Source organism: Neopsephotus bourkii, unplaced genomic scaffold, assembly GCF_033783945.1.
Source record: "Neopsephotus bourkii isolate Nb327-2 ecotype Australia unplaced genomic scaffold, CSIRO-AGI_Nbou_v1 NB_463, whole genome shotgun sequence".
NCBI lineage: Eukaryota > Metazoa > Chordata > Aves > Psittaciformes > Psittacidae > Neopsephotus > Neopsephotus bourkii.
The window spans coordinates 1,343,344-1,369,549 of NW_026900965.1; the positions used below are offsets into that span (position 1 = coordinate 1,343,344).

Here is a 26,206-nt window from a genome sequence, read left to right on the forward strand (position 1 = left end):
TGAGGTAGAACAAGTCTCAGCAGATCACCTGTGCTCTGTAGTTGGTGGAAAATCCACTGATGCCATTCCTCTGCATTCTATCCTATCTACCTATGGTGGGATGCAAGGAATCCACTCCCAAGCATACATATTCCTCTCCTTAGAGACAGCCTAAGGCAAGTAGCTGGGATGTCTTCATTTTCAGACATGTGAGTCAAAGGAGATGCATTTGCTCGGTGTCAGAGTTAATGTTGTCTGTGCAACTTGAGTTGGAGCCTTTGAGTCTTCAGTGACATAATTCCCCACTGGCTTTAGCTTGGGTCTCCAGCATCATCCACTGAACAGGAATGATGGGACTGGCTTCAGCATACAGCCAGTTGTGGTGTTTATCTTCAGCTATCAAATCCTGCAGGATTGCTGCAAGGACCTTCTGTGTTGTACTCAAACTGCCCATGGTACCTTAAGGTCTCTTAAGAGACAACACTTGCTTGTGAAGAAGACATCCTGGGTTCCCCAGTGCTTGAGGTCTTGCTTCTGCAGAGCTGCAGATGAACACATCCATGGCTGGAGCACGGCTGCTGCCTGCCCTGCCTGCCAGAGCGAGTGTTGCCTGGGAGATACCAGCTCTCATGTCTTTCCAGCCAAAGCTGGTGGAGGGATGGAGTGAGGACAGCTTCTGGGTGTTGCTTCCTGTTGAGTGAGAACATTCAGGGCTGCATTGTGCCCCCCCCATTACAGTTTCAGTTTGCTTTTTCAGAGGAAAGCTTTTTCTTACAAATGCTTTATAGTGATTTTAGCTTCAATTCCTGTGGAAAACACCTCGTGCTGTAGACAGAAAAAGACTAAGCATAAAGAATATAAGCCAAAGGAAGGATTAGACTGGAAATCCCCAAACTGCTATGCTCCTGATAGTGGAATTACTGAGAAGCTGGTTACACAGGTTATTTTGGGAATGCCTGCAGCCAGTGTGGCTTTGTTTGCACGGGAAATATCTTCTGTCCTTGCTTTGCTGTGGGAGGAGACAGTGACAGACTGGGTTTGGCTGGGATACAGTTAATTTTCTCCATAGTAGCTGGAATGGGGTGATATTGTGGGTTTGTGGTGGAATCAGTGTTGATAACACAGGGAGCTTTTAGTTATTGCTGAGCAGTGCTCCCAGAGTGAAGACCTTTTCTGCTCCTCATCCCACCCCACCAGCAAGGAGGCACAAGGATTTAGGAGGGCACACAGGTGGGACAAGGGGTATTCCACACCTTATGACATCATGCTCAATGTATAAAGCTGGGGGAAGAAGAGGAACGGATGCTGGAAGTGATGGTGTTTGCCTTCCCAAGTGACGTGTGCTGGAGCCCTGCTGTCCTGGAGGTGGCTGAGCACACGCCTGTGGTGGGAATGGGGGAATGACTTCCTTTTTTTGCTTTGCTTGTATGTGCAGTGTTTGCTTTGCCTGTTAAACTGTCTTTAGCACAGCCCACGAGGTTTCTCACTTGTCCTCTTGATTCCCTCCCCCAGCCCACGGGAGCAGCGAGCGAGCGGCTGTGTGGGGCTGAGTTACCGGCTGGGGTTCAACCACAGCCGCCCTTTTTGGCACCCAGCGTGGGGTTTGAAGGGTTTGAGATTACAACAGATCTGACTGGAAAGCTCTAGGTGCCTGGTGTGGCAGGTGATGGGGGCATCGCTGCCGTGTCTGTGCTGCTGTACTAGGCAGTGGGAGCTCGAGATGAAGGGATGAGTGACCTGTGGATGAGGAGCAGGACAACCCAAAGTGACTGTGGCTGTGAGTAAGTCCACACCAGAGCAGGTACATCATGAAGTGTCTGTGGCTGTGGTTATATCTGTGCTGCAGTGGGTGTACCTCTGAAGGGACCATGGAATCCCAGGTTGGAAGGAACCTCAAGGATCATCTGTTCTAACCTTTCTAGGCAAAGCATGACCTAGTAACTTGTGCCCATCACCTTTTCCATGGGACTCCTTGTAAAAAGGGAATCTCCATCTTCTTTGTAGCCACCCTTTCAATACTGGAATATGGTGATAAGGTCTCCCCTGAGCCTTCTCTTCTCCAGCCTGAACAAATTCAGCTCTCTGGGCCTTTCTGTCTTCATGATCCTGAAGGGTTGTGGCCATGGAGAAGCCCACAACAGAGCAGATACTCCCCTGGAGGGGCTGCAGACAGGGGTAAGGCCACGCTGCAATAGGTGCATCTCTGAAGGCAGAAAGTGTGGCTGCAGTTAATACCTCAGATGTCCTATGCTGCTGATAAGCCGTGTTTCTCAGGAGCCTGCTGTGATGGCGTTCTCAGTCTCCTTGCCTACAGGAGCTTGAGGCATCAACCAGGAAACAAAATGGTTTCAATGAAGAAAATAACAGTTGGGATGCTGTGCCAGGGCTTGGCTCCTTGAGTAGCTCCAAGCACAGTGTCTGCATCCTCAGGGACTTGAGAACTGTTGTGTGAATCAGCCTGCTTTTTGCTAGATTAGCTGGTGTTTAAACCCCAAAATAGCAAAGGCTCTTTCAGATCCTTGTTTTCCTTCTGTTTGGAGCGTGTGCCTCTGCTCAGCAGTCAGTGCTGATGGGCAGAATGAGCTCGTGCAGAGGAAACACTTTCAGTTTTGACTTTTTCTGAAGCAAATAAAGATGATGATACTTCGAAGTCCTTGTTAAAGTTCTCATTTGCCACTAAATTTCATAGATTCATAGAATCAGCCAGGTTGGAAAAGACTTTTAAGATCATCAAGTCCAACCTTCAAGCACTGTTAGGCTTGATTCAGTTGTTTTGTGTGGTGGTGATTATACATTGAACGGAGCAAGGATTGCGGAGCAGTGTCTCACCAGCCTCGTCCTCCTAATGGAGATTTCCCAGTAGCCAGCCTGGTTCTGCTACTGGGAACCATGCTGTGGCACTGGAAGGACCAGGGTGTCAAAGGTGTGTATTTACAGATCTTCCCCCTTTCCCTTAAGGTTAAACTTGAGCAGCACACACTAGAAGATATCTACATTGAATAACCATGGTAGGAATTTGTCTTGTGTGTGAAACCATTTCTGTGTGGAGTAACTCACAACTTGAAACGCCTTAAGTCAGAAAACCCACTGAAGCTAGCAAGTCTTCAGGATTTAGACAGAGTAAACTACCACCACAGAATCCCCCTTTTTCCTTCTCCCTTGTGTATGAATCAGTCTTCAGCCAGAATTCCAGCTCTTCCCTTTAGCTTTGGCTCATTTTCCTGCAGGGGGAGGTGTAGAGTCAGAAATGCTGCTTTTTTTCTTGAAACCTGCTGTTTTCCAGCCTCCTCGTCGCTGCCCCTGCGCATTGGGAAGCTGCTCTTCCACCCCAGGCAGATCACGCTAGGAATGATGACTTTGTCGCCAGCACCGGAATTGTGTCTGATGAGTTTTATTAACCCCTACTGCCTTGAATAATGAGCAGCCATACGGTTTAGGTGTGATTTAAAGGTGTGCCAGCAGCAGTTTGCAAAAGGGAAAACAAGGGAAGGGGATAAACAGAGAGGATGGCTACAGCAGGAGCTCTCCTTTTCTCTGCTGTTTCTGTCCATTTTACAGGTGTTTGTGTACACGCCACCTGTATGCTCACATATGTATGCGTGTACTCACAATGGGTGAAATACAACATATAAAACCTCCTCTGGGTAGAGGGGTTTGGAGTGATTTTTCATCATTGTTGAGTTTTGAATACGTTATGGCTCCATTTTCAAACTCCAAGGATGGATCCGGGTGTAGGAGACCAATATTCCTCCACGAATTCCCTTCCCAAGATGGAATGTATTGATATTGCTAGAATCTCAATGAAAGCCTATGTCTGAGTGAGGAAGAGGATTTCTCATTCAGTTTGTCTGTGCACCAGCCTAAGTAGGAATATGTAGGATGCTCCTGTGGTATAAAGGCAGGCCATTATTTTTAAATCTAAACCCCTTGATATTTGAGCTTAATACTGCTTCCTATCCATTATTCATCCCTTATTGTGGAAAATACAGTTCCCTGGCAGTGGCACGTTGTTTTCTAGTAGCTATTTGAGTTTGAGCCTTATGATTTCAGTGTTATTTTTGTTTAGCAGATACTCATTAGCTCTGTGTCACTGGTTTCACAGCCGATCGCATAATTCCTGGCACTGGCAGCTTGGGAAGCTCAAGGCAAAAGGAGACGTGTGCAGCTGGTTTCATCCTGCATTTCCTTCTTTATCAGTGCTTGTTGAACACAGCTGTGAGAGCACCGAGCTTCATTTCAGACTGCAGCCAAAGCTATGCCCCATGGTAAATCTTCCCCAAGCTCTCCCAGTGGGAATAACTGTAACACTGGCAATAATGGCAGCAAATGCCTTCCGGAGGCTGAGCTGGGTGCAGTTGGTCATGGAATCCCAGACTGGTTTGTGTTGGAAGGGAGCTTAAAGCTCATCCAGTCCCATCCCCTGCCACAGGCAGGGACCCCTTCCACTAGAGCAGCTTGCTCCAAGCCCCTGTGTCCAACCTGGCCTTGAAAGACCCCTTAAGGAATTTGATGTGTTGGCCTTCAGATTTGGCTGCTCTCCTGCCGTGGTCAGGGAATTGCCTTTGTGCCATTACTAGGTGGTGATGGAATGACTTGGAAATGGGCAACTGATCTCTAATCAAAGGTGAATCCTGCTTCTGTATGTTAGGGTAAGCCTGGCCCCACAATGGGAGATGATGCCCTTCACCACAGCAAAGCTTCCTGCTTTGGTTTCTGCAAAGCAAGATGTGCTTTACCACGTTGTGCTTTGGTGCTGCTCTCTTAATAGCAGAATGTTCCAACAGAGGCTGGAGTCACTGCAGATGATATGAGATACCTGTGTGCCTGAATGCTGGTTTGCACCACACAGTTTTACTTAGGATTTGGAAAGGGACAGTTGAGTCAAGATCCAAATGAGACCTTTTGGATAATCTTACGCGTGTGCATGTTGCCTATCCCAGTGGATCCAGACTGTGGATCTATGTGCTCTGTATTATGTATGGTTTAGATTATTATGGATTTTGGTCTGACAACAGGTTCTTCTTTGTGTCACCGTAAGTCTTTTGTGTCTCTGCTTCTCCTGCAAGGCTCTTGTTGCTGATTTTACTCAGTTTGCTGAGTTGGGTTGCAAAGCTGGAGGATGGGGAGTGGACTGGGGCTCAGATTCTTTCCTATAAGCTGGGGTGGAAAAAGGCTGGGCTCTGATCATACAGAGAGCCATAACTGACCAGTGCCTTCCATAGGAATGGTCCTAGCTGCTCCTGGCCCCTCACAGTTTGCACACTGGAGGAAATAAGGTGAAAGCTGCCTGATGGCTGCAGTTGGGCAGTTCTGGTGAAAGCCACCATCCTCTGGCTGTGCCCACAGCACAAGTGGCCTGCTTACACTTGTGATTTCCGTAGGAGGATGGCTGGTGCTTTAGCAACCATTTCTCCCATCTGATAGGAGCCTTTCGGGGTTTCTCCCCACTCCTTCCTCTCTCTTTACATTGATTTCAGGCCCCTTTTATTACAACTAAACCCCATAGTTTGATAGTTCCTCTCTAAGATATAATTACCCAACCTGAAGATGCAAGCACAAAACAATTTCCAATGGAGGTTTGCACAAAAGGAACTAACTCTGATTCTGTATCATTTTTTCAGTCCTTGGAAAAAATCTCTAAGGGGATGAACAAAGCCAGGAGTGATGATAGCGCAGCACAGAGACAAACCTGATGATCTCACTCGGATTCTGCCGGGTTTCTGCTCCAGTGGCTTCCTTAAAGGAGCGTTGTCAGAAAGAAAAATCACCCTGTGGGAAGTGGGTCGTGCAATCAATCACTGGCCACCGAGAAAGTGGGGATCAGATGGATTCCCTTTGGAATTCAATCAAAACACACTTCAGAGGAACTGGTGTGTCTCTTGGCTGAGGTATTTCATCACGTACTTGGTGCCTGGCTCCCTGTCACTGTTGCTTAATGAGAGCAGACTTCAGTAAGCCCAGGAAGAGAGGCTGGAAGATAATTATGCAAGTTATAAACTCATCACTGTAGATACCAGTTGGGGGATAATTGCATTTCTTGCACTGCCCCTTGACCAGATTGATTTACAGCAAATAATGGCCCCACTGCTGGAATGGGAGAAACTATTATTTCCTGACCTGTAGTCCCTGTATCCCTGTGGTGCTGGGGTTGTTTGCAAGGCTCTGTGAAAGGCGACAAGCATGTCTTCATCTCATCCACAGCAGTTGCATATGGGAAACTCCTGAAGAGCTGTATGTTGAGCAAGGTGGCAACTTGCAGTGTGGGCAGCCTGAGGAGCCTGATCCATGTGCTCAGCTCCTCCTGGTGAGGCCAAATTCATCAGCCTTTCCCTGTGCAGGAACCTTTGAAGTGATCCATTGCAGCAGTATGTGCTTCTGGTATAATGAATGTAAGATTGCAAACCACTGTATGCCATATGGAGCCTCCAGAGTTCCCCATCATCCTTGTACTTGGGAAGGCAGTGCCCATGCTGCTTTCTGTTCTTCTGCCCCTCATAGCAGCCCCCGGTCTCCAGATCCACCCATACACTGCTGTTCAGGTTGATGCAGCAAGAGCTGAGTGACGCATCATCATCATAAAATCCCAGCCTTGTTTGGGTTCAAGGGAGCTTAAAGCTCCTCCAGCTCCAACCCCTGCCATGGGCAGGGACCCCTTCCACTGGAGCAGCTTGCTCCAAGCCCCTGTGTCCAACCTGGCCTTGAACACTGCCAGGGATGGGGCAGCCACAGCTTCTCTGGGCACCCTGTGCCAGCGCCTCAGCACCCTCACAGGGAAGAGCTTCTGCCTAAGAGCTCAGCTCAGTCTCCCCTCGGGCAGGTTAAAAATCATTAATTTAAGCTTTTCAGCTTAAAGCCATCAGCTACATGTGGGATTTTTTTTTTTTTTTTTAGGGTATTCTGTGGGTAATCATTAAACATGATGAAAATATCAGGACCAGTGATGATTGATTCATGTCCTCAGAAAGGCACGGAATGTTGTATTCCCTTTCTGTGGAGCTAGAGCCCCACAGAGATGGGGATTTCCATTTTAATTTTCTTCCAAAGAATGCAGTGACCCTTTGCAGTGTACCAGCAGGCTGGGGAGCAACCCCAAGCGAGATAAAAGCACCAGAGGTAGGTATCTCCTGCTCTGTTTTGACAAACAAGTGCAGATGAAGGTGCTTGTGGCTCTGGAGAGGCGTATAAATAATTTCCATGGCTTCTGTCTGTATAGAGCCTGGTAGTAACCCTTTGATTCCTACAGAGCATCAGGCATGTTCCTGTGTCAAATCTGTTGCCTTTCTCCCAGTTCCTGTGGCCTTCTCTCTCTTTGGTCCTGGGAGGGATCCACACCGGATTTGGTTCTTGGTGGTGCTGTTGGATTGCTTCAGAGGAGGGGCTAAACTGTTGACATTCACTGTCTGGAACAGACTTGGGGAGCGCATCAACCTTCTTCTACACAGCTTTGTGTTTGTGTTCAGATGTGAGATTCCCTTCCAGAGCTGTGAATTAATCCAGTCATCTCTTCCGAGTGGCATTGGAACTGCCTTTTTGCAGTTGGCTTGTCTTAGGGAAAGAGAGAAGGAGAGTAATGTCCCCTCAATTGAGTTTGTTGCCATTTCCAAATGAGTCCTAGGAGTGTAAAAGCTCCATGTGGTTTCCCAGTTCCACGTAGTTACCCTTAGTGTGTCGCTGGGGGAAGCAAAACTGTTTCATGTCTGTGGATGTGGACGTGTTCACTCCTGTGTCCTGTGGTGTTTTGATCTCTGTTTTCTCTCCAGCCCAGCTCTTTTAGGTGGCTCTGCTGGGTTTTTGCAGCCCTGGCCCCAGAAGGCAGCTGCTGTCAGGTTTACCCTTTTCCTTTCAGCTTGACACACTGCTCAGCACCCGCTCTGCGTGCAGCATGTCTTCCTTGCCAGCCCTATCCTCAGCAGGCGTTTCCATAGCGTGGGAGTGGAGTGTGATGTCCCTCTGGTCTTCAAAGTGTGAAAAAGCTCTTTCCTCCAGGAATTCAACAACTGATCTTCCATCCGCTCGCTGCTCTGCTGTCCCCTTAGCTTAGCCCAAAACATTTGTGTAGGCTTTAACATAATTTATTCATCTGGCAACACACCCCAGCCCGCGTGCTTTTCTGTCTCGTGGAACCACAGAGCGGTTTGGGTTGGAAGGGACCTTAAAGCTCACCCGGTCCCAACCACTGCCACAGGCAGGGACCCCTTCCACTGGAGCAGCTTGCTCCAAGCCCCTGTGTCCAACCTGGCCTTGAGCACTGCCAGGGATGGGGCAGCCACAGCTTCTCTGGGCACCCTGTGCCAGCGCCTCAGCACCCTCACAGGGAAGAGCTTCTGCCTAAGAGCTCAGCTCAGTCTCCCCTCGGGCAGGTTCAAGCCATTCCCCTTGGCCTGTCCCTTCAGGCCCTTGTCCCAAGCCCCTCTCCAGGTTTCCTGCAGCCCCTTTAGGCACTGGAGCTGCTCTCAGGTCTCCCCTTCAGGAGCCTTCTCTTCTCCAGGCTGCCCCAGCCCAGCTCTCTCAGCCTGGCTCCAGAGCAGAGCTGCTCCAGCCCTCGCAGCATCTCCATGGCCTCCTCTGGACATTTAATGGTGCTGTTTCATTTTAACCTCTCAGCAAGGTGTGCGCTACAGATGGTGGGAAACCTGCTGTGGTATCTCTGGAGAGTCTTCTGATTAATCCCTATTTATGGTGGTTTTCATTGTATGTAACGATGAAGGATTTTGTAATTTTAAGCTGTATCCGGCACAAAATGGTGAAGTATGCTTTAGTTTTGACTTGAACTGAAATGTTTGTGGTTAAACAGAATTTGCAGTGCCTGCTTTTAAATCCCTACTTAGAAAAGGAGGTAGGAAGTGTGCAGATGTATCAGACATGTGCCTGGTTTGGGGTTTTGGGTTGGACAGTGGCAGGAAGAGGACACATGTCCAACCGCTTCCTGCACGTCTGGCATCCCCAAGTGCTGTGCTTCTCAGATGGAGAAGTTCTGTCCACCTCAACCATTGCACCTCTAGTAATCCTTTCACAAGGAAGTCATTATAAATCTGCTGATGGATCAGGTAACCCCTCAACCAGCTTCAGAGCAGCTCTCAGGCTGTTCATGACATGGTGTTATTTCAGTCAATGTGTAGCTATTCAGGCACCTCTTAACTCTTCCCTTCATGGTCTCATTATAAAAAGGATGAATGGGAAACATTAAGTCATCAGAAATCAATGAATCTGGTCTGGGAACACAGATGTTAAAATGCCTTACTTACAGAGATCCAGGCATCACACAGAGCAGCAGTTGGATCCCTGACCTCTGTGTCTGTGTAAGCTTAGCTTGTTTGGGTTACTTTTTAGTTTGGGCTGTGTTTTTGAGGGCACTTGCTCCTTCTTTATAAGATATTTGCCTTTATATTGCTGGTGTGCACACTTAAACCTCAGCTCTAGAGTAAATCTGGCTGGGTATTCCAGAATTTACTGAAAAAACCCCACCAGAACCAGAAATGGTTTTACAGGTTTCTGCCAACTTCAACAGCTGAAGAAACTCTGGTTGTTTTGAAGTGCTCTCGGTGATAGCAGCTTCCAGTGTCTGAAGGGGGATACAGGGGTGCTGGAGAGGGACTCTGCATCAGGGACTGGAGCAATAGGACAGGGAGTGATGGGCTCAAACTGAAACAGGGGAAGTTCAGGTTAGATGTAAGGCAGAAGCTCTTCCCTGTGAGGGTGCTGAGGCGCTGGCACAGGGTGCCCAGAGAAGCTGTGGCTGCCCCATCCCTGGCAGTGCTCAAGGCCAGGTTGGACACAGGGGCTTGGAGCAAGCTGCTCCAGTGGAAGGGGTCCCTGCCTGTGGCAGGGTTTGGAACTGAGTGAGCTTTAAGGTCCCTTCCAACCCAAACCAGGCTGGGGTTCTATGATACCAGACTTGGTGTGAATTGTGGGGAAACACCTGGTGTGCCTGAGGGATGTGTTTGCTGCTCGCTGCAGGTGCCGTTCTCCTGGATTAAACTCTGTGTTCCTTATAAAAGATAAGAGCCCTCTGCCCCAAGAACATCTCCCAGCATGGTTCACTCCTTCCAGCTGCGGAGTTTCTTCTTCCTTGGGGCTGTAACTTGCTCTGGGTGGCCCTGCCTTGGCAGGTGTTTGCACTAGAGGATCTCCAGAGGATTAGAACCTGAATGATTCTGTGATCATGACCCTTGCCACCAGCTGGCAGACGAGCCTGTGGAACACTCCAAGGCATACCTCATGCTCCAGGGTGCTGGAAGCTGAGCCTGTGTCTCTCAGTGGTGTGGGTCTGTGCCGTGCTCCACGGGCTGGGAGAAGGCAGCCTGGTCCTTGCTTTGCCACTGCACTTCTGTCATAATATTGACTTGCAAACATAGAGCTTTTGGGCCAGTTGCTATGGTTACCTCTCAGCTCCCTGCATCTCGCAGTAGAGAGGAATAACAGGCAATACATTTCGAGCCTTAATGAAATGCACAGCAGTGTGTTCAACTTTGAAACCCAACGTGAATATCACTAAGCAACATCCATTCGTGATGTGCCATAATTACTGCTGCTGGCTCCCGAGAATTGGAATGCTGGAGCACCAGCCAGTCTCTGCTGCATCAAACACGTTTCTCTGCCAGGAGCTTCAGAGTGTCTCAGACGTGTGATGTTTCATAGTCCCTTCACAGTTTCAAAGAACTAAGTTTGACCTCTTTAAATTATTCACACCTTCAGACCAGCAACATCTCCAAAAACCCCAAAATCTCCTTTTGTGTGTTTCACCCGTTTCCTTCTTGTTCACTCCCAGAAACCGATTTTAAAGCCCTCTGATTCTTCTGCCCTAGTTCCTAAATGTGAATCTGAGTCTGTTCCTCCAGCCTGCTGCCTGTGTTTTTGGAAGCACCAATTCCCCCAGAGCAGTGGAGCAGTGTTAGTGTTGGATTCAAATATAGTTGGTGCTTGGGGCTGTTTGCTCCAGTAACTGGATTGGAAGGAGCCAGTGCCTCAAGTCTTTTGAGGTGTAGTTTTGTGCTAAGAGGCCTTAGTTAATGTCTGTCTTGAGCAATGCATCAGTTTGAGAAGTAAACTAAACCCAGACACTGTTTATACATTCACAGTCCAGGCTTCAAGTCAAGTGATTGATTGCACCAGCCAGTGCAGTTGCAGTTGCTGAAGCAGTGGTGTTGTGCTTGCAGATCTCTGTGCCCTGGTTCTCTGCTCATCAAACTGATCTCCTGTTTTCTCTTACTATTTTCCATCTACAGCACCAGAGTTACCAGTCCTAGAGAGGAAGAACTGGTTGATCTACCTGCTCTATGTCCGCAGGGACTACGACGAGTGCAAGGTAGGAGCTGCTAGTAGGACTTTGCATTAGGAAGTATTTTACTGATGTTATGAGTGATAGTTTTCATACCACTTATGAAAGCACCCTCTTTCCTGACTGTTTTGGGATAAAGGGACCAAGAGAAAATACAAACTGATGATAACACAGTTCTATAGTGCAGGTCTCTTGATGGTACTACAGAGAGACTATGAAAAACACTGCGACCGAGTAAAACATCACTGCCAAGCCTAAAAAGAGAAATCTTGGTTACCTTTGAACAAAATTCTTTCGTTTGTGTGTTGTACGTTGCACCTTTTGATTCCTCCTCGGTTGGTGGGTGGCGTGGAAGTGGTTGTTCAGGATTATACTGACAAGTGGAGTAAGGAAATGGCAAATCTAGTATTAAGCAATGTGTTTTCCTGCTAAAATGAACAGGAGCTGTTGAAGCGGATTGGCAGTGGGCAGGTGGGGGGCACAAAGAGCTGGCTTTCTGCTTCGGTCATGGGCAAAGAAGAGCTGAAGAGACTTCTTGCTTCTGAAACACCAGGGTTGGTCAGGACTTGTCTCTGCTGGAGAACTCCTGGGGGCAGCTGGAGTAAACTCATTTAGCTCTTACTTAATGGAGCTGGAGGGTTGCATTATCAGCAGTCTTGGTTTAAATAGATACAAACAAAGGCTGGGCCAGCAATCCAAATGGAAAATTGTTTCTACTTTCTGTTCATCCGACTGCATTTGTTTGGTCTCTGTGTACAGTCACTGTTTCTGTGATGTGATGTGGAATCACAGGGTGCAGAGAAGATGCATGGCTCAGGGAGACAGAGCAACCAAGTGGATGACATAATGGCAACATTGACTTCTCCATGTCCTCATCCGTCACAGCAGCAAACAAAATAGGGGGGGGAATTGGGAGGAGTCAGCTTGTACTGGGCAGGCCAGCTTTGCTGTAGCTGTAAAAATAAAAGGCAGTAAAGCCTTTACGCAGGGCTCACAAAGGAGGGTCTTTGCTGTAAATATGAACAAGTTTGGCCATACAGACCATAGCAGGTTGAATGATCTTCCATCCTTTCCCCAGATGTGATGGATGTATGCTCAGAGGCCTGGATTTGACATGGATAAGATGGGAACCTCAGCATGCCAGGCTGCTTCATCAGTCAATGGGGGTCAATAGGCATGTCCAGAAGGCAGTGCAGGTCTTAGGTGGGCTGAGCTGCTCTATGGTAGTCTCTGCCTTGCTCCACTGGTGCTACATGGGATTGTGGATCTAAGCTGATGCCCTGGATGCTTGCACATGTTAAGTACAGATGTAAGTCCAGAGGAGGCCATGGAGATGCTGCGAGGGCTGGAGCAGCTCTGCTCTGGAGCCAGGCTGAGAGAGCTGGGCTGGGGCAGCCTGGAGAAGAGAAGGCTCCTGAAGGGGAGACCTTAGAGCAGCTCCAGTGCCTAAAGGGGCTGCAGGAAACCTGGAGAGGGGCTTGGGACAAGGGCCTGTAGGGACAGGCCAAGGGGAATGGCTTGAACCTGCCCGAGGGGAGACTGAGCTGAGCTCTTAGGCAGAAGCTCTTCCCTGTGAGGGTGCTGAGGCGCTGGCACAGGGTGCCCAGAGAAGCTGTGGCTGCCCCATCCCTGGCAGTGCTCAAGTCCAGGTTGGACACAGGGGCTTGGAGCAAGCTGCTCCAGTGGAAGGGGTCCCTGCCTGTGGCAGGGGTTGGAGCTGGATGAGCTTTGAGGTCCCTTCCAACACAAACCAGTCTGGGATTCCATTATTCTCAAACATGCTATTTGGGGATAATAGCTTCAAAACTAAGAAGGTTATTGATAGTATCCCCAGTGGCTTAAATTGCTGTTATCTCCTTGATTTCAGCATAGTTTGGGCATTTGTTAGAGCCCATTAATTTTCTTTTAAGACTCAGCTAAGAAACCAATAACCCATGATATTCATTTGGGTCTGAATTTTGCTAGACATTCTTTCCCACTCAGGGCATTAAAATGCTTTTTCTCTAACACTGTTTTAAACACTCCCCTATTTTTCAATGATATAAAAGGCCAAGAAAAAGCTGTGTATTTACCAACATTACTTCCTTAAAGTGAAGGCATTAAATTGGTTTTACCCCTTATAGTGCCACTCCTGCATCCATTTTGGTGTCACCAAGCTCTTGACAAATGTTTCTGTGCTCCTTACAGCAAGAGATGAGTGATGCTGAGTGCTTGATTTGCCTCTCCTTGTACCCAGTGTATGTAAAGCTGCAGCATCCTCTGTGACTGCACAGCCAGGCCCGGGGAGAGAGCAGAGACAGGCCCTGAGCATCACTGAGCTCTCTGCTCCCACATCAGTTCCAGCTCTGCTCTCTTCTGCTTCTGCTGTGTGCAAGGAAGGAGTTATTAAAATTAGCAGATGCTTTACAATCCCTCGTGCTGGTTGGTCTCCTGCCAGTGTCTGAATTCTGTCGGTTAAATAAATCTGGGAGGAAAAACTGGGATTACACATCATATTTCTCAGCTCAGGGCCTTTTGCTCTGGGATATTATAGAATTAGGCAGATCTCTCCAAAAGATAGCTCTCTATTGCCCTCTCTTGCTCTGAGAAACTGGGTTTATGTAGATGGAGCAATAGAGAGTATCCATATTCAGGAGATGCTTGGTTATATCTGAGTTGAATGTCATGTAATAATGGACTTTGTAAAAGATATCTTAGCAGATATAGCTCCTACCTTAACGTACTTTATAAAGGGTATAATGTAGATCTGTTAACAGATACGGATGAACAGTTTCAACTTGTTCTTCCTTCTCCTTCCTCTCTTTAGTTTTCTTTTGGCAAGGTGCGGATTGCCAGTAATAACCCTCCTTGTCTTCATTCCACTTTTCTTCTGCGTGCTGTATTTGAGGTTCAGTTTTCCTTCCTGTTATCAGGTCCTTCAGTTTTATTTGGCTTGGAGGCAGGGGATGCTGGTGCTGATCATACACCAGACAGGAGTGCTAGATGAGCACCACCTTATTCCTAACCCAGAAATCTTTCTTTTGCCCTTTGTCTCTGCCACTTCGAGCAGAAGAGGGGTCTTGGAGCAGAAATGATGCTCTCAGTTCACAGTCAGAGCCCTCATCTTCCCAAAGGTCACTCACTCTTTTGACCAGTTTTAGTTTCAGATCACGTGTGACTATGGAATAATGCCAAACTGTGCCCACCCCAAGCCTGTCACTGCAGGAATGCAGCCAGCAAGAACTGACATTTTCATTAGTTTACTTTTTTCCTCTTCCTTTTTCCTTATACTCCTCATTTGTTCATTTGACTTCCGTTGACACAGCTGCAGTTGCTCTAATACAGTTTATTTCTTCACAAATGGCTGGAAGCAGATACCCTTACCAGCAGAGGATGCTTCCAGAGATTCCTTGGGGCACTTTCCATGTAATACCTAATTAATTTTGTCCTAGGAAATGCTACAAGGGCTGCAGTATTCCTGGCACCATGCTCTTCACGTGCAGCGATGAGCTTGCGCTCCTCTGTGCACTCCTGTAGTTGTCCCAGCCACAGTCCAGTGCTGTTGTTATAGGCAAGGATGTGTTTCTGTAACTGCCCTTAGCTTTCTTACAGTGATGGGAGTTTGCAACTTTTATAGCTGCTAAATGTAGTATCTTACAGCAACTAGCTACAAATGGTGCATGAATACTGACTTTCCCAAGCATTTAAATGCATTTTGTAGTTCTGTCCTGTGTGATACCACTGTCACCATACCGTAAGGAAGAGCTGTGCCCATCCATGGGTTTGGTGTTGTTTAAATTCAAGTTATTTCAAGGCATTCTGCAGTAAGCACAGATACAGCACAGCTATATGTAGCCCTTCCACAACATTCTCCAAATCAAGGTTGCAAAAGGCATTTGGCCAGCCAGAAATCAGGTTTTGTGCACAGAGATTACCTTTATTGAAATACTTGTAGGCTTTATGGTCTGCTGATGCTGCAGTTTAATGATGGGGGAAGAGTGGAGCAGATAGAGGGCTTCTCAGTGAGGAAGGCTGCGATTGAGTTGTACTCTCTGTGCTTTGTGTTTGAGTTGTACTCGCTGTGCTTTGTCATTCCAGGCCCTCATCAAAGAGCAGCTCCAGGAATCTCATGGGCTGTGTGAATATGCAGTCTACGTTCAAGGTACGTTGCAGGACACCTCTGGAAGTCTGAATTTTGCTCAAGCAAGTTCTGATTTGAGATACAGCAACAATAAGAAGGGGACAGGTGACAGAAATGTACAAAATTAACATGTGAAAAATATTTGGCCTAGTTTAGAAGTTTGGGGTTTGCACAATGGGCAGATGGGATTTTCTGTGTTCTCCGTATCGATGCGTTTCTCATCATTTCCTCCTTTGACTAGGGGCTCTTGGCCTTCATTGCATTGGATGGGGTGTTTGATTGTATTACAGAAGCATGTTTTCTGTTAGAGCTATCTGTCTTGGGTAATTCATAGAATCATAGAACAGTTAGGGTTGGAAAGGACCTTAAGATCACCCAGTTCCAACCCCCCTGCCATGGGCAGGGACACCTCACACTAAACCATGGCACCCAAGGCCTCGTCCAACCTGGCCTTGAACACTGCCAGGGATGGAGCATTCACAACCTCCCTGGGCAACCCATTCCAGTGCCTCACCACCCTAACAGGAAAGAATTTCCTCCTTATATCCAATCTAAACTTCCCCTGTTTAAGTTTTAACCCATTACCCCTTGTCCTGTCATTACAGTCCCCAATGAAGAGTCCCTCCCCAGCCTCCCTATTTGCTTAAAGGGTGGTATTCCTCCTCCTGTCCTCTGCCCCCTAAAAACTATGCCCCAACACTTGGCATTGCAATTCAAACTGCTGTGGTGGGGGCTGCAGAGATTTGTTATCCAAGGGCATACTGCAGCCCATAGAAGTTGGGGTTTAAAGCTGCCTTTATTCTGAAACCCAGCCATTTTTCCACACACACACAAATCCTTTGATTGTGTTTAGTTCTGCCTGCAAACACAGCATCTGGCTGAGGCTGCAGGAGGGGGAAAGACCAAATGAGTGTTGTTATATCCATACTCCCCCTGTTTCCCCTGCTGTCAGGGAAGCACGGTTTTCCTGCACACAACAGACTAATTTGCCTGGTATATGTTGTCTTTACAGCTTTGATATTTCGCTTGGAAGGGAAGATTCAAGAATCTCTTGAACTTTTCCAGACATGTTCCATTCTGAACCCCCGAAGCACAGACAACCTCAAGCAGGTGGCACGATCGCTGTGAGTCCTGGTTTGTTGTTTCTCTTTGATGAGCCACCCAGGACTCTCCATGGTTTGTTTTTTGCCCTGTCATCAGGTGAAATCCCAGGCTGCTTAATTCCAGGCATGCTGACTCCTTATCAGCACTTAAATTGGTTTCCAGAAGCATGGGCTACCCTTAGAAGCAGAATCTCTGTTATCTGCTTGGCTGCTATTCTACTTTTTCTTTGTGCTTCAAGCATGAGGAGTAACATGCTGATTTCTAGGTCCAGAGCTAAGGGAGCTGACCTGACCTGTGTGAACTTGCCCTACAGACCCCTTTTGTGTCCCTGAATGTCTGGTTTAGAATCACAGAATCCCAGACTGGTTTGTGTTGGAAGGGACCTTAAAGCGCATCCAGTTCCAAGCCCCTGCCATGGGCAGGGCACCTTCCACTAGACCAGGTTGGTCCAAGCCCCTGTGTCCAACCTGGCCTTGAACAAGTTCTGGTGTCCTCAACATAAAAAGGACATGGAACTGTTGGAACAAGTCCAGAGGAGGCCACGAGGATGATCAGGGGCTGGAGCACCTCCCATATGAAGATCGGCTGAGAAAGTTGGGGCTGTTCAGCCTGGAGAAGAGAAGGCTGCGTGGAGACCTCATAGCAGCCTTCCAGTATCTGAAGGGGGCTATAGGGATGCTGGGGAGGGACTCTTCATTAGGGACTGTAGTGATAGGACAAGGGGTAATGGGTTAAAACTGAAACAGGGTAAGTTTATATATCATTAGACATAAAGAGAAGTTCTTTACTGTTAGGATTGTGAGGCACTGGAATGGGTTGCCCAAGAAAGCTGTGGCTGCTCCATCCCTGGCAGTGTTCAAGGCCAGGTTGAACAGAGCCTTGGGTGCCATGATTTAGTATGAGGTGTCCCTGCCCATGTGAGGGGGGTTGGAACTGGGTGATCTTAAGGTCCTTTCCAACCCAAACCATTCCATGATTCTATTCTATGATTCTGTTCTGTGATTCTATGAACACTGCCAGGGATGGGGCAGCCCCAGCTTCTCTGGGCACCCTGTGCCAGCGCCTCAGCACCCTCACAGGGAAGAGCTTCTGCCTAAGAGCTCAGCTCAGTCTCCCCTCTGGCAGGTTCAAGCCATTCCCCTTGGCCTGTCCCTACAGGCCCTTGTCCCAAGCCCCTCTCCAGGTTTCCTGCAGCCCCTTTGGGTATTAGATCACTCTTTATCCTTTGAGACAAAGGCAGACTTCAGAGCCTGTGAATTCATTCATTGCATCTCCAGTAATGCCAGGCTGTGCCTCAGCATCTCTCAGGATTGATGGCCTAGCCCCGAAAGGGAGCAGTACTCAGATTGTAATATTGCTGAGACTGTAAACTTCTCAGGGCTTCTCGTGCAGGTCTCTGGAGAGCCAGCAAATAGCATCATTTCTCACTGGCAGAGGTGATAGTGGTTGCACAGCAGGGTTTCAAAGCAATTAACAATAAAACCTGAAATGCTTTTGCAGGTTTCTTTTGGGGAAGCACAAGGCAGCCATTGAAGTGTACAACGAAGCAGCTAAACTCGATGAAAAGGACTGGGTAAGTGTTTCAGTGAGGTGCAGGCTGTTGGAGTGCACGATGTTTCTGTGGCTTTATGAAGACATCTGCAAATGTGTTCCAAGCAGAGGTGAGCTCAGCCTGAGCAGATGAGGAGCTGCAGGGCTGCGAGGCATCGCCTCTTAGCACAGGCTCCCAAGCACGGCTGAGACCCTGCAGCGCCAGCTTGGGATCACAGGAGCAAGGCTTCCTTTCTGCCTGCAAATCCCACTCCTTGTCGGGGCTCACAGAGAACCCAGCAACATGTTTGGGCTTTGCAGAGTGTCAGTGCTCACATAGCCATGTTTATACATGAAGGAAAAGATGGGATGAGCTCGCTGTTTGGAAACCCTCAGGTAGCATTAAGACGTGGTTGAGTAACTGGGAAAGCTTTGTAATGCAAAACACCAGTGAAAAGGTTGTCCTCAAACTGGCTGCGAGGGTTACTTGTTACCTACCAAGCATTGCCTGTTTTGGCAAAATGTAGGCTGATGCTAAGGAGCGGTATGCATATTCAACCTCCTAAATAAGAAGACTATTGGAGGTGGAATGTATCAAAACTGTCAGAGACCATGGGAAGGAGGAACTACAGCAGGCAATGGAGAGTGACCAGTCCCTGACTGGTACTTGGAAGATGTTGGAACTGGCAAGGAACAAAGACGTTGGAAAGGATGTCAGTAAGAAAATCAGGTAGACCTTTCACCTGATGTAACCACACCGCAAACGCAGGTGTGCTTGGCTAATTGCTTGGAAGCGTATAAATATTGTGTAATCTTTGCAATAAAAGATCCAGCTTGCACTCTGCCTCTGGGTCCGTGCCTCCATCCTCACAGAAGACAAAAAAGGAAGGAAGAGCATTGCAAAGGGAAATGTGTGGCAGTGGGTAAGAGGAGAGAGGATGTGGCTTGCAGTTAGTTGGGGGCAGCCTTCTGCAAGAGCCTGGTTTGCCTGCGGTGGTGGTGTTTCCAAGTTAAGACTTGCTACATGTGATCTCCTTCCTGAAGACATCAGGCACTCACTGACTTTGGCAGTGCCTTTGGTGCTCTGAAAATTCAGGCCTGATACAAGGATGCGTTTGGTATTATTCAACTTATCCTGTGCCCATCAACTCAAACCTTTTAGACTGTGTGTCTCCTTTCAAGTCTGCATTCCCTTCACTGACCATACTACCTGCAGTATGTGCTTGACATCCTATAACCCTGCTTACAGCCACAGCAGGCAGACCTTGGTGGGTATTTAGATTAGTTATTTCCCATGCCTGGTTCAGCAGGGGAAGGAGAGCCAGCCTGTGCTCTTCCTCATGCCATCTCGTCGTGCAACCTGCAGTAACCAGGAGCTACTGATTCATTACTGTTGTACACAGCTGGAGAAGAAAACACCATTCTAAGAGGGTTAATGGGGAAATAAGAGAGAGTTTCCTTTTAAAGGTCAAGGCTGTCTAAGCTGATGAAGCAGTGAAAGGCTCACTGGAATGGAAAGGAGGAACTCTAGTGGACCTCGCTTTCAGCTTCCCAAGACGGGCAGGTAGGGAAGGTGTCAAGAAGCTTGTCTGTTACACTGATGAACTAGAGGCGTGATTGTTCCCTACAGTGTCATCAGAGTGTTTGGGATCCCTAAGTGATCTTCCTACTCTGTTGCTAAATGGTTTAAGATCCCAGAGGGGTATCAGCTCTTCCAATGCTCAACTTCTAGTTTGGAGAACTAGACATTGTCTCCCAGTTGTGCCCAGCTGGGTGCAGCAGTGAGTGTATCACAGTGACTGTACAGCTGCACTGAGAGCCTCACATAAGGGCAACTTACTGAGCCTCAGAGACCTCGCTGGGAACTGAATCACATCTCAATGAAGAAACCAGTCTGCTCCCTGCTCTCTAAAGAACTATCATCATTTCTGTGTTGTTAGTCTCAGTGGCCTGGAGTCATTTGTGTGCAATCACCATTAAGCTCTCTAAGTTCCTGAAGTAACTTGAATGTATAGGTTTGCTTGATCTACACAGCAAGAAGTCTGTGGCCAGGCACAGGGCTCATCCCCATGACTGTTATCACTGGCAGATTTTGTAGCTTGTGTTTCATAGAATCACAGAATCCCAGCCTGGTTTGGGTTGGAAGGGACCTTGAAGCTCCTCCAGCTCCAAGCCCCTGCCACAGGCAGGGACCCCTTCCACTGGAGCAGCTTGCTCCAAGCCCCTGTGTCCAACCTGGCCTTGAGCACTGCCAGGGATGGGGCAGCCACAGCTTCTCTGGGCACCCTGTGCCAGCGCCTCAGCACCCTCACAGGGAAGAGCTTCTGCCTAAGAGCTCAGCTCAGTCTCCCCTCGGGCAGGTTCAAGCCATTCCCCTTGGCCTGTCCCTACAGGCCCTTGTCCCAAGCCCCTCTCCAGGTTTCCTGCAGCCCCTTTAGGCACTGGAGCTGCTCTAAGGTCTCCCCTTCAGGAGCCTTCTCTTCTCCAGGCTGCCCCAGCCCAGCTCTCTCAGCCTGGCTCCAGAGCAGAGCTGCTCCAGCCCTCGCAGAATCTCCATGGCCTCCTCTGGCCTCGCTCCAACAGCTCCAGGTCCCTCTTGTGCTGCTGCCCCAGAGCTGGATCAGGGCTGCAGGGGGGGTCTCCCCAGAGCCCAGGAGAGGGGCAGGATCCCCTCCCTGAGCTGCTGCTCGCGTTCTGGGGGTGCAGCCCAGCACATGGGGGGATTCTGGCCTCAAGCGCTCATTGAAGCTTGGTCATGGGGCGCTTTTCGTAATGCTCGTTCGGTTTTGTTTTCATACAGGAGATCAGCCACAACCTGGGTGTCTGCTACATGTACCTGAAGCACTTCAACAAGGTAATGGAAATGCTCGTCACAGTATCACAGTATGTTAGAGATTGGAAGGGACCTCAAAAGATCATCTAGTCCAATCCCCCTGCCGGAGCAGGAACACCTAGATAAGGTTACACAGGAACGTGTCCAGGCGGGTTTTGAATGTCTCCAGAGAAGGAGACTCCACAACCTCCCTGGGCAGCCTGTTCCAGTGTTCCGTCACCCTCACTGAGAAGAAGTTTCTTCTCAAGTTTAAGTGGAACCTCTTGTGTTCCAGTTTGTACCTATTACCCCTTGTTTTATCATTGTTTGCCATTGTTTGCGTTGTATCTCCCTGATGAAGGGGAAGCGGGTTCCCAGGAATTTCACCTTCTTTGGTAGGTGGAAGTGGATCATTTGCAGTGATAGGTATCAAGGAAGTTTTTTGCTTCAGTGTTTGTTTCTGGGAGCAAAAGTTTGGGAGCTGCCTCTGGTATCATTTGCCTGTTGAGTTACTTTGAGCCAGCTGCAGGGCAGTGAAGTTGGATGCTTGTGGAGTGGAGGCAGCCTCGTCGCAGGTCGGGAGGCTGGTCCTGTGCCAGGGAGCATTTCTGGTTTTAAAGGGAATGTTTGAGAAACCTGAAAGAGCCACCTCAAACTAGACAGAAGACCAGCTGTGCTCCAACAGGAGCACCTTCTGTTTCTGAGCCTGTCAAAGCCAGAGCCATGAACACTGCTGGGTTTGTGAGGAGCTGCAGTCCTTAGAGTGTGCCAGTTCCGTCTTCTTGAGGGAAGAAGCGGGATGGTAAAGACCCAAACCATTTCCCCTGCATGCAGATGCAGCTTGTGCAGAGAGCTTCAGAAGAAAACTTGCTGTCCCTTGGGTCTGGCAGGATTCAGGGAGAAGAGTCATGGGGTTGGTTTCCTGGAGGTGCAGCAGGCTCTTTTTGTCCTCCATGGAAAGGATTTGCTCCTGTGTCCAAAGCTCCTCTTGCACCAAGCCTGGAGCAAAAGTCACCTAAGAGCATAGCTGCAGTGTGGCAGCACTAACTGTTAGCTTTGGAGCTCATCAAAAGCTTGGAAGCTTGAAAGGGAGTTTTCTTTCCCAGGTCTGAGCATGCCATTGCCAGTTCCTCACTTAACCCTGCCCTGGGTGCTGGGGATGAGCACTGAGCTGTCTCTGACCCGCTGGGGTTACTTTGTAAGGGAAAATCCAGCATTTGGAAACCTTTAGTTCCCAATTTGGCCATGCTGCTCCCTGCTGCTCTTCCTGGTGGAGTGCTGTGGCCCTTGCAGCAAACCCCTGCTGTGTTCTGTGTTCGAGGCAATGAAGCAAGAAGCTCTGGAGTGCAGGTTCATACCTGGGATATGTTGCCTGCACTGACAGCTTCCAAACTTCCAAACTGCTGACACCTTGTCTGAGATGTACTGGTCACCATGGGCAGCAATACTTCCATGAGGATATCTAAAATACAATGAAGCCTTCAGGACAACTCTTCAGTAGGGGCTGGTAACAAATACCCTGTATTGCAGAATTCCATTAGTGTGACAGCATCTCTCTCTAATATATCATGTGCTCAGAGACAGCAGGATGCTGGCCCAAGGAGGCAAGAAGATATACTTCCAAGTGTCTCCTGTTGGAGGGGACCAGTGTGTGCCTGACAAGAGCTGATTCCCTCCTCTTGTTTCCTTGGCAATCCACGCTCGTTGCTGGAATAAGCATTTTAGCAGAGAATAAACTGCAATGTACCTGTTAACCTCACAAATCTGGAGCTTCCCTCAAGCCAAACGCATTCAAATAGAGGAACAGGCCCATGCTCCTCTCCTCCCTGGGAGGTCATTGCCTCTTGGCTTGGCTTGAAGCACACTGCCTTGCCTTCTGCTGTCCCTGCAAGTGCGTGGCTCCTGGTACAGGACTTGTTTCAACAGTTAGCTGGCTGGGTTGTGCTGGCGGGCTCTCCGAGCTCAGGGGGTGGGGGCTGTTCTCTCCACTGCCTGCTGGGGGTTGCTCCTGAGCTGTTGCTTCCCTGAGGTCTCTGTAATCACTTTTTACTTGTTTCTATTCTCTGTGGTTGTGTTTAGGCACGAGACCAGCTAAACAATGCCCTGGAGCTGAGCAGACATGATCTGACTTACATGATGCTGGGGAAAATTCACCTGTTGGAGGGGGAGATGGAGAAAGCCATTGAAGTCTATAAGAAAGCCATAGAGTAAGAATAAATCCTTTTTTCTATCTGCCCATGTCCTATCCTGTGCCAGGAGGAACTTGATTGATGTCCCAGGACTGAATTGAGGACATGATTAAAAAGGCAATGGTGATTATGGGTTACCATTGATGGTACAATGGATCCTCTGTGCAAAGCTGGCACTTTCAAGCTCTTCAGCTGTCTCTGCTCTCAGCTATAGTCCTGCTCCTGCTGACAGTGTGTTAGGGAAAAAGGCAGATGTTGGAAGGGCCACCAAAGCAAAAGTGGAAAACCAAATGGACCGAGATACCTGGGAGCAAAACTATCCAAACCTGACTTTATGCACTAAAAAGATGGAACCTGGGTGTCTCTCTGACCCTGATTCTGGCACAAATCAGTTGCTGGGTTTTACATGCTGTTTTCACTTGGAATGATCTGTGTTGGAGAGCGGGTAAGTAGGCAAGCACATGATGGGGTGGTGGACAGGGAGCTTCTCCCACCCCCTTGCTGTTTCTCAGTACTGATCTATCTTGGGTTAGGGCATTCCTGAGCATCTGATTTACCAGTGCTTTTAAGATGTAGTTCTGTAATGGAGGCAAACACTAAAGAAAAGCAGGAGCATGTCAGAAGCCACTGGAGTATCCACGTTCTGTACAGGCGCTTTCCAGGCTGCTGCTTTACACAGCTGCTTTTGTACTTCTGACCCAATGTCAGATGTATTGTACCCAGTATGTCTGACAGTGTATTGGGTTGGGAAAACATTTATTCTAATCCATATTGTTTATTACATGAATACTGCTTGCTAAGCATCATAGAATCATAGAATAGTTAGGGTTGGAAAGGACCTTAAGATCATCAAGTTCCAACCCCCTGCCATGGGCATGGGGGGCCTTGCTCTAAACCATATCACCAAAGGCCTCGTCCAACCTGGCCTTGAAAAAATCTTACCAGGTTGATGTCTCTTATCTCAGTGCTCCTGTGCCCTCCCTTCTTCCTCACTCCTCTGGTTTTTGGAGGTTTCTTGTGTTCTCATCTGCCTGCTGTTACTAGCCCCAGGACAGACTGTTGTTGCTCTGTGGTTACTCAACAACAGGCACAGGCCGCTTTGTTCTGCTTGGGGTGTAAAGGTGCCAGTGTGTGTATGTTACATTTCATAAGCCTTGATAACAGGGAGCTGAAAACTTCCTTCTTTTAAGGTGAGGGATGCCACAAATACAATGTCTCTTTCTGCTTTTTTTTGGTTGTTGTTGTTCTTTTCATCCTATGCATGTCTTCAGAAGCTACTGGGAATGGGGATGCTTTTAAAAGGGTTCACAGCGTTGCTGTGTGAACTCACACAGCAAAGGATGGGGAGCTGCACACAGTAACTGAAAGCCCTTGGGACATATTTTGTCAGGCTTCTCTGTGCTGAAAGGACTGGTGTGTATGGCCAGGGTTACATTAACAAGTAGTGCCTCTCTGAGCACTCTGGTCCACAGCTGGTCTGTGAAACCAGGTTTGTAATCATTTTATAGGGTGAATTAAAAGTCTGATGTTGAGTGTGTGTAGGATCCGTCAGAAATGCTGAAGTTTGCATGTCCTACATGGCCCAGGAGGCTTAGGATGGTTTTACAGCTTGGTTTATGGGAGACTGTGGAAAATCCCATTTTCTATTTCCAGGTCACTGATGCAGACTCACACTGAAGCTTAACAAAACCACATTATCTTCTTATGCATCCAGTTCTATTTCACAGAACTCTGTCACCTTCCCATTTGTAAAGAGATTTTGAAAGCTTGGGTGTCATATCGAAGCCCCCACGATGACAATTTTTGTTCTAATGTTTGTATTTAGTAATAACAGTTAATTTCTTGGAGTGATATAATGATATAATAGGGTTAGGGTTCACTCTCTATGATGCTATAATGTAGTGTCACGGCTGCGTGGACTGGTTTTACCTTGTTCTAGCAGTGTTAATAAGCAACCAGCTCTGGCTTTTGTATTGCAGGTTTTCCCCGGAGAACGCAGACCTCCTTACAACACTGGGGCTGCTGTACTTGCAGGTACTGAAGCTGTTCTGAGGAACTTAATGACTGTCAGAATGATCCAGGGTTTTCATTGTCCACCTGCCCATGACTTGCGCACGGTTCTCGGAAGCCTGCCCTCAACACGACAGAGCTTGCTTTTCTCTCTCTTTTTCCCTTTTGCCACTAAAAGCAAGTTGATTTCCTGGACCCGAGCCAGGGCAGGAATTCTGTTTGGCAACCAGCCTAATTCTGTTATAAATCCGCCAGGTATAACAGAACATGACTAGTCATTACCTTGTTTCTGGAGCAGGAGTCTAGCAAGTTATTCTCCTGCAAAAGCAGCCATGAAATTGTTAGTGCTAACACACCGTGGAAGGGAATGGGAATCGATTTAAATAACAAAGGAATGCTTATCACTCGGGTCTGTAAAACGTATGGGAAGGACTGTCTCATTATTCCAAAAGTAAGCTTCCCACAGAGGGAACAAGCAAAGAATAGGCAGTAGTCTCTACTCCTGAAAGGATTGATGGGCTGGAAATGTGGCACCAAATGTGGATTTGGAAAGATCCTTGAACCTTTTGTAGAATCATATCGTGGAGGGGTTTGTGTTGGAAGGGACCTTAAAGCTCATCCAGCTCCAACCCCTGCCACGGGCAGGGACCCCTTCCACTGGAGCAGCTTGCTCCAAGCCCCTGTGTCCAACCTGGGCTTGAACACTGCCAGGGATGGGGCAGCCACAGCTTCTCTGGGCACCCTGTGCCAGCGCCTCAGCACCCTCACAGGGAAGAGCTTCTGCCTAAGAGCTCAGCTCAGTCTCCCCTTGGGCAGATTCAAGCCATTCCCCTTGGCTTTGTTTAGATGCTTGAGAGTAAAATGTAGATCTTGAAAAGAATTGCCTTGCTCCAGAGATATGGAAATTCAACAGGAGCTTAGGATGTCTGAGGTGGCTGTGTGTGGATATAAAGGGGAGTATGACGTGGGAAGGGGGATCTGTAAGATGGAGGTAGCACGAGTGTAACATTCACCCTGTGAATTTAGCTGCCAGGTCTGTGCTGTGATTCATTTGTTCCGTTTGTCATGTCTCTGGGTACATGCTCACCTTCAGGAGTGTTAAAGATGCCTCTACAGCTTTCCCACTTGCTGCTAATTACAGAAGGTGCTAGACTTGGATGCGTCAGTACAATTGCTGGCGTGAC

General features: G+C 48.2%; 1 protein-coding gene across 2 annotated transcripts in view; it reads left to right on the forward strand.

The window, feature by feature from the left end:
- BBS4 (Bardet-Biedl syndrome 4) overlaps positions 1 to 26,206 on the forward strand; it is a 43,562-nt gene that overhangs the window by 8,524 nt on the left and 8,832 nt on the right. For both annotated transcript variants that reach the window (XM_061349944.1, XM_061349945.1), the window contains exons 3-9: positions 11,205 to 11,284; positions 15,335 to 15,398; positions 16,390 to 16,501; positions 17,982 to 18,054; positions 20,812 to 20,865; positions 22,903 to 23,030; positions 24,992 to 25,046. In XM_061349944.1, coding sequence (XP_061205928.1) covers positions 11,205 to 11,284; positions 15,335 to 15,398; positions 16,390 to 16,501; positions 17,982 to 18,054; positions 20,812 to 20,865; positions 22,903 to 23,030; positions 24,992 to 25,046 — 566 coding nt within the window. The remainder of the gene's footprint in view (positions 1 to 11,204; positions 11,285 to 15,334; positions 15,399 to 16,389; positions 16,502 to 17,981; positions 18,055 to 20,811; positions 20,866 to 22,902; positions 23,031 to 24,991; positions 25,047 to 26,206) is intronic.